This window comes from Solanum pennellii, chromosome 2, assembly GCF_001406875.1.
Source record: "Solanum pennellii chromosome 2, SPENNV200".
NCBI lineage: Eukaryota > Viridiplantae > Streptophyta > Magnoliopsida > Solanales > Solanaceae > Solanum > Solanum pennellii.
This window is the reverse complement of record NC_028638.1, coordinates 46,457,156-46,466,009: the sequence shown is the minus strand read 5'-3', so window position 1 is coordinate 46,466,009 and position 8,854 is coordinate 46,457,156. Positions and strand designations below refer to the sequence as shown.

At 29.2% G+C, this 8,854-nt stretch overlaps 2 protein-coding genes across 2 annotated transcripts; both read left to right on the top strand.

Moving 5' to 3' along the window:
* Positions 1-249: 249 nt before the first annotated feature.
* LOC107009488 (non-classical arabinogalactan protein 31-like) lies at positions 250-1,735 on the top strand. The gene is made up of 2 exons (XM_015208828.2): positions 250-702; positions 1,135-1,735. Exons 1-2 carry the CDS (start codon positions 297-299, stop codon positions 1,482-1,484), a joined length of 756 nt encoding a protein of 251 aa, XP_015064314.1. The 5' UTR covers positions 250-296; the 3' UTR covers positions 1,485-1,735.
* Positions 1,736-5,949: 4,214 nt separating this feature from the next.
* LOC107010882 (forkhead box protein B2-like) lies at positions 5,950-6,312 on the top strand. Its single transcript, XM_015210146.1, has one exon. It carries the CDS (start codon positions 5,950-5,952, stop codon positions 6,301-6,303), a length of 354 nt encoding a protein of 117 aa, XP_015065632.1. The 3' UTR covers positions 6,304-6,312.
* Positions 6,313-8,854: the final 2,542 nt, after the last annotated feature.

Here is an 8,854-nt window from a genome sequence, read left to right as displayed (position 1 = left end):
TATAGTCTAGTCAAATATTGTATCTATCATACAGTATAATACAATAGATGTAAAGTACAATACAATACATAATAAAACAATGGGTAACAACGATCCAAATAGAGTGTTAATTAAGTGCAAATTGATGCTTTAATATTTTTAAAAATAGACTAATCTTAAAACTCTCTTCTACCTAGAAAAATTAATACCCAAAAAAAAAAAAAATTTAGAAGTTTATAATTGTGCCCCTATAAATGCATGCTCTTACTTCCCTTTACACACACAACTAGCTAAACTGAGTTGAGGAAAATTTAACAATGGCAAAGGGCCTTGTTCTTTTTGAGCTTTCAGTTTTATTACTTAGCTCATTCACAATTTTTAGCCATGCTCAAGATGAGTGGTACTCATTAGACAAAAATGTTGACCACCTTGCACCAGCTCAAGCCCCTAAGCCACACCACCACCACCACCACCACCACCCCATAAGCTCCCCAGCCCCTTCACCAATTCATTATCCAACAAAGCCACCAACTAAAGCTCCAACAAAGCCACCAACTAAAGCTCCATCTAAGCCACCAACTTATAGTCCATCAAAACCACCAGCTAAGCCACCATCACCTTATTATCCTTCTAGGAAACCTGTTGCTGTTAGAGGACTTGTTTACTGCAAACCTTGCAAGTTTAGAGGGATTAATACTCTTAACCAAGCTAAACCACTTCAGGGTAATTTCTTCTTTTTTACTACATTAAAACTCATCTTAGTCCTTCTGGTACCATGAGTATCAATCGATAATATTATACTAAATTTTAAAAATATAAATTCTCCCTTGCTTATATATTTTTGTAGCTTATATGGTTTTAAACAATCCTTTTATCTCGTGAACTTTTATGATTAAACTAGTCGCAAAAACCATTTTTTAAAATCATTTCATTCCAATTCATAATTTAGTAAATATTATACCCTATCTTATAGTGTCCGTGCTTCAAATGTCCAATCTTAAGAATACGAGATGTTGAGTTTCCACATAGGTAGATATGTCCGTCATTTACCTCCTTATATAGTCTCAAGTCTTATTAACAAATTTACGCTTATATAATCGATTAAATTAAATATAGTTATCTTTTAAATGACTCGATATTATTATGATGTTACAGGAGCCAAGGTGAAGCTAGTGTGCAACAACACCAAAAAGACATTAGTTGAACAGGCTGAAACAGACAAGAATGGATTCTTCTGGATCCTTCCTAAACTCTTGAGCTCAGGAGCCTACCACAAATGCAAGGTGTTTTTAGTGTCATCAAACAATACTTACTGTAATGTCCCAACAAATTACAATTCTGGAAAATCTGGTGCACTATTGAAGTACACCCCACCACCCATGCCACCATCTCCAGCTCCAGCTACTCATCTCCCTATTAAACCACCCACCCCTAAATATGATTTCTTTACTGTTGGACCTTTTGGATTTGAACCCTCAAAGAAAGTGCCTTGCAAGAAGTACTAATCAACTTGGCAAATTAGATATTAAGATAGGAAGGGAATGATGAATGCTTGAGGAGTTAATTTCAAGTGTTGGAGAAAGAAAAAAAAAATAATTAAAGATTGTGTCCTTGTTATTTTCCATTAATAAATGATCATGTATGAGGAAGAAAAGAAGAATGTAGTTTAATTTTCTTGTTTTTTTTTTCAATTTGGTTTATGTAATGTTTAAAGTCCAAACAAGTGAAATGGATTTATAAAATGTTTGTCTTTCTATGTTTGTGCTTTTTTCTAACATAATATTATGGGCTTATGGTCTCGACTCTTGTGTGACTGGTTTCATGCCACCGCACATCTAAAAAACCTTCATGGATTGTCATATACTCCCATTTTAATTTTGGAAAACTTTCGCGAATAGCCACTAAAATAGTTTTGATTATATTTTATAGTTATAGGAAGAAGAATGCGAGGGAGATTGAGAAAGGAAGAGTGGAGGGAGGCGAGCTATATATGTATATGAGTAAGATAATTGTATGTATGTAAATAATATGTATATATATCAATGATTGTATTTGTATATCTGTATACAATTTGTATTTATATAAAATTGAATCAAGTTCAAACATTTGTAATTGTATATCCCAGTGTTTTAAAAGGAGGGGGCATGAGGCGAGACGTTTTATATCGTACGAGGCGAGGCGTAAGCCCCAAGACACGGAGCGTAAGTCCCGAAGATCTATGGGGCATAATCTCATGTATATTCAATTTTATTGTTTTATTACTAATTAAATTCCATTCAATGATTTTACAAATAATTTTTTATGAAAAATCTATAATATATAGAAATTATATTATAATATTATTTGAGATAAGTATTGATAATCTATAAAAAAAAAGTATATATAGAAATTATATTATGATATTATTTGAGATAAGTATTGATAATCTATAATTAAAAAAAGTATTATAATTACTATTTGAGAAATATCATTACACCAATAATAATAATAAAAATGACTATATATATATATATATATATACACACACACTCCTTCCCAACCCTAAAAGAAAATAATTAATAAACTTACAAGTATTATAGTATAAACATCACTCTTTCATCCCCCTATCACATATTTATAATAGTGGTGTATTCACGTTCCCTGTGTGATCTCCGATTATTCTAAATTTATAAAGAATAAAATTTATTTAAACAAAAACATAATTTAACGTATTTTTACCTAGCTTGAGTTACTTTCAATTTTGTTATCTTTATAGATTAAAAAGTTACCTATAATCATTTATTGAAGAATTATGAGGGTCAATAATGTTAATTAAATATTTTAACACATAATTTGTGTAAGATCTTTTAGGCGAGTCCCGAGCGTTGGGCGTGCTTAGGGCGTACAGTCGGGCGCTTAAGGCATAAGTCTTATAGAACTAAATCGCACACTTAAGTCTCAAGGCGTTTTGCTAGAGCCCCGCCCCAGGGCGAGCCCCTAACCGAGTCCCAGAAGAGTCTTTTAAAACACTGGTATATCCAGTCTCTCTCCCGCTTTATACAAACATAAATTATGCATTTGTATTTGTAAAATTTGTGTTTGTATAAAGCGAGACAGAGAGAGAGAGGAAAACAAAAGAAAACTGGGCAGAATAAATTTGTATTTGTATAATTACAAAAAATGCATAGGGCAGAGATATATATATTTGAATTGTATATATCGTCTCTCTCACTATATACAAACAGAAACACAAACTATACGTTATGTTTGTATAACACAAATTATATACAAAACATGTGTATATATATCACAATGTTTCAAAGTATCTCAAGATTTAAATCTAATACTTGCAAATACGAATGGCTAAATATATATATTCAAAATTATTGAAATAAATAATGAAAAAATTACAAAAATATACAACTTAAGAAATTTCTAAAATTACCTATCATTTAAAAAAAATTACGAAAATTCACTCTCAAATACTTTCATATCTCCTATGTGATTCATCCCTATCCGTTCTTGGATACATCCTTCCAATTAAGTAATGTATCAGTTATAACGTACCAAACAACCAAAGAATGTATCCGAGAGCAATACAAAATCCGAAATTTTTATAATTGAGAAAATAGGTTATTAACCTCAAATGTATGAGATTTATATACTTTTCCTAATTGCAGTTTTCTATGAATGGGGCCGGTCAGGCTACAACACTTTCTGAGTTATGAATTTTCATTTGGAGCTATAAATTGGCCCAAACTCATCAAACACTTCTGGATTCAGATTTTTGGATCCATTCCTTAATGGTTTATCATTAAGCTGATATAATTAATTAAATAAATTGTATTTCATACTTGCAGGAGGGATAAAATATAAAGAAAAAATTACGTAGTTAAGCAAACTTATAGCGTTTCAGTTGATGACATTGAAACCCTATTACGGGAATATTATTTGAACATAGAAGGTTGTATATTATGTGATAATTTTTCTTGTCTTGTGTTGTGCCTTGTTATTCAACAAAGAGATAATTGTATAGAATGATTAACTAATAATATAAAATAAATATAGTAGTTACCGTTTGATTTATTTGTATTTCATAGCAAACTGTTTGTCAGTTCCTCTCTCCCTCATATTCTCGCTCGCCACTCTCCCTCTCTTGCTCGCTTCCTGTCGCTCGTCTCTCTCGCTTTATACAATAACATTGTATAAATTGTGTTCCTAATTGTATAAAGCAAGAGAAAATTGTATATACACATGATATTTTTGTCCTATACACTTATAATTATACAATAAAAGTACTCCCCTGCCAAGTCTCTTTTGCCTTTCTCTCTTTCTCGTTTTATACAAATTCAAATTGTATATAATTTCTCTCTTTCTCGTTTTATACAATTTGATTCAATTGTATATTTCCCTGCCCAAGTCTCTTTTGCCTTTCTCTCTTTCTCATTTTATAGAAATTCAAATTGTATATAATCGTCCTATACACTTATAATTATACAATTCGTTTTATACACTTCGTTATATAAAATTCTCTGCACAAGTCTCTTTCTCTTTCTCGTTTTATACACTTCGTTTTATACAATTCGCTTCAATTGTATATGTATAGCGAATTATACATGTATATATTTTCTATGAAGCGCAATTATACAAATTTTGCTATAACATAAAAATATGAATTTTATGTTTAATATATATGAAAGTCGTCCTTCAACAAAGCCTTGTTTGGGCTTGAATTAATGGGTTGGGCCTACAAATATCCCAAATCCAGTGTTGGATTGTAACACAAATTACTCCATATTGTTGCTAGAGATGATAAATATATTTTTAATATAGTATATCTACGTAAGTTTCGCAATTAATATTGCATGAACAAGGGATATTGTTTCATCAAATCTTGTTGGAATTTTTCCATTCTAGTTTTGGTTGGATATCTTTTTAATTCGGACACAGTTTATAGTGAGTAATCACGAGTGCCTTATATATGGTACTCCTTCTGCTCCAAATTACCTGAGGCACATGACACACTATTATTTTTAGTCCGTCTTAAAAAAAAATGTCACTTTTCTATAAATTAGAAAATATTTATTTAAAAATTTCACCTTATCTTTAATGATGTGATTCATTATTATACAAATAGTCGGGTAATTTCGATCATAAATTTTCAAAGTCTTTATATTTTTACATTTAATGTTAAATTAAATGATGTAATATAAGAGACGAATAGAGTATAGATATGGTTTCAACTTGTTTTACTGGTGATGGCAGATATCACATCTCCTTACTAGAACTATTTACAGTCTTACCAACTTATATTTTGTACTATGACTAGTTTCAATAAAAAGAAATTTCAATTCCACGAGTTTATTAACTTTTACCGCATAATTTGGAAATTATGCTAAATTAAGGGAAGCTTGTAGAACTTGAACATTTTCTTGATCAGTTTAATTAAGTATAAACAATATTCATTTTTCTAATTATTGATAAAATTTCACATCTCAGTAATAGAAATGCAATTAGCTTGAACAGAAAGTGAATAGGGATTTTAGAATTGTTCGATTAAATCCCATTCATTTCCCCCCTAAAAATAAATAAGAAAAGTAAAAGAAAGTGAACCAATGAATTTTTCTTCAACTAATACTACTACTTAAAAAGATATTTATTTTTGACCCCTAAATCTTGATAAAACAATTCTCACTGTGGATTAACAAATATTTAGAAGAACGTGCGAACACACAGGTTTTTAAAGACAATGTTTGTTGTTATAGTACTAATAAATATCTTAATGGAATATTTACTAATGAAGGCTAAAAATATTTGATAATCATGTAAATGAAATTCTATTTAGTTAGGGCAAACTCATTTAATAGTTGAGCCCATTGTCCCTACTAAAATTTCATAAATGTTCTTTTTGCATGGCTCTATAAATATGGTCCCTTTTAACGTTATTTTACGTACTCAACATACAATTTTGAAAGAATTATAACAAGTATTATGGCTATCATATCAGCAAAGTTTGTATTTGTAGTTTCGGTTTTAGTAGTTAGCTTATTCTTAGAGATCACTAATGGACATCAACTCAGTGAGGATCAAATCCTTCGTGAATCTTTAAGATTTAGGATTGGACATCGTCATGGACATGGACATGGACATCATCATGGGCATCGACATGGACATCATCATCAGCCACCTACTCCGCCAGTTGAGGAGCCACCACCAGTTGAGGAGCCACCAGTGTTTCCACCGTCAGGTGAGGGCCAACCAATGCCTCCGCCAACAGGTGATGAGCCACCATGTCGCTGTGACGCGCCGTCTCCATTACCATCACTAGTTGATGATCAGCCTTGAGATATGCTCATATATACCAAAAAAATACTACTAATATGTTGAAAATTTAATATAAAGTTTAAGTATCCAGTATTAATATAATGCATTATATAAATATAATGGTTCCTAGATTTTGGATATACTAGTCTCTTTTCTGTCTTGGATTTATAACGAAATAACATTATACTCCTATAAGAAAACATATCAACAAATATAAGAATAATCGCACCTACAAGCGGAGTTATATCACCAATTATATATATCCTACTTGCTAATTAGTAGCCAACTGATTTTTATTATATCCATAAATATGGATATGTCCTCAGCTTCATGTACAACTTGAGGCTCTATTGGGTTTGACAATCATCCCTAAGCCAATACATCATCTTATCAATCTCTTTTAACTCAGATTAATTATATAACAAGAGCCTTAAAATTAATCTCAATCTCCAATTCAAACAATTCATTCATCTTCTTAATGAATTCAATGCTACTAAAAACTAACACTAGATTATCTGGGTCTATCGTACAAATGTCCCTTTTTTGGGCGGATAATTAATTTTTGACCGTTAAATTAGCAATTTTAAAGTTTTTCCTTCAACGCTTTAAATAATAAATAATTGGTTGAAAGTATATACAAAAATTTCTACTTTTATTTAATAATATCTCATAGATTACAAAATGTATAACAAAAAGTTAAGTCTCGTACGAAATAAAAAATAACCTTTTGGTGCAAAAGATGATTTGCGCCATGGCATCTTACCCCTTAAATTTTCAAAATTTTCAACTGGTTAATTAATTAAACTTTTACAAATTCTTCTTGTATTTCTTAAATAAATTCCATAATAACTCATACAAATATCTCGACAAATGTTGACTTCACCAGTAACATTTGTGTGTTTTATCACTTGTTAAAAGTTTTGAACATTTATTCTTTAAGAGTAATATTTTTACCAAATAAATTGTACATTGAGAAACAAAGGGTGAAAAGAAATTGGTGAAATCAAATGAAACTTCTGACTCTATAAATAATTTTCATCACCAATTATTTCCTTGATAATCCAAAAAGTATTTCTAAAATGGCTTTTGATTAAAAAATTTATAGGGTTTTATGCATATCTAACAGCCAAGCTAGAATTTTAATTTGTAATCTCATTTTAAGTTATATAATTACCATTATGAATTGTGATGAAATAATTAAAATCCTTATTTAATAGTATCGAAAAAATCTTGTTGGAAGCACAATTTACACATGATGAGAAACAAAAAAAAAGGGATGTCAATAAAATTTGGGGATAAATTAGCAAACTAGTCATAATCCCTAACTTAATTAGTAAAATTATCTACACTTTAAAATAATTATTGAAAATGTCAAAATATCAATACTTTAGAAAGTAATTTGTATCCAAATTTATTTCTCAAAACAGTCCAACATTGAATCAAATTCTACATCTATTACCCATTTTCACTTCTTCCTATGCTTTAATACCATTAAATTTATTTTTCATCTTTCACTTTTTAAAATTTTTTTCTCTTCCATCAACTTTTCAATTTTCACTATCCCTATCATTCACTTTTCTATTCTTCTTTTTTCTTTCATCAAAATTTCACCATTATTCTTTCTCATTGTTGAAGAAGAACTAATTATTCAAGTTTATAACAATTTGTTCAGATATATCAATTAATCAAGAAATCTCTCAATTGATAAAGGTATTTTTGAAGTCATCATTTATTTTGTGAGATTTTGTTTTCAAAATCACAAATTATGTTGAATTTTTGTATTGTATGTATTGAAGATTTTCTGTCATTTTTTTTAATTTTTATGTGAGTTTGTTAACATACTTATCAAATATTTATGTATTTCGGATTTGTAGTATTTTAAATAATTTTTTTCGATCTTTTTTGTGATTTGTTTTTATATTTCAGATTTAGTAGAATCTACATTAGCATTTAGGTATTGAGTTGTTTCACAAAAGTATTTGAAAGTATTTTAAATGTTCTGTAGTTTGTAGTCAAATTTGTTTTTACAAAGTGATAATCCAAATACAAATTTGTAGCTTGATTATTTAAAATTGTGAATGAATACGAAATCAAAGATAAACTAGTTGGTATAAACATATAATGAGCAAAATGAAATAAAAAAATATTTTACAGATGCAATTAGGATGAATACACATATAATGAATACATAAATAAACTGTATTATAGTTGAGAATGAATACAAAGTCAAAATATAAATACAAAACTTTATGGCATACATTAGGATGAATACGAAATCAAATCTAAATACAAACTTTATGGTATACATAAGGATGAATACAAAATCAAATCTAAATACAAAATTTATGGTATACATTAGGATGAATACAAAATTAAATCTAAATACAAATTATTTGGTATACAAAGTGATATTGAAAATAAGCAAAACAAAATACATATGTAAGATGGATGAATACATATACCATGAATATACATGAGTATTGTATTCTGAATACTGGAAAATTTCTTAAAGGAGATACATAAACTTCATAACCTTACCATGATAGCCAAATAACTTCATAAAATTTAGACA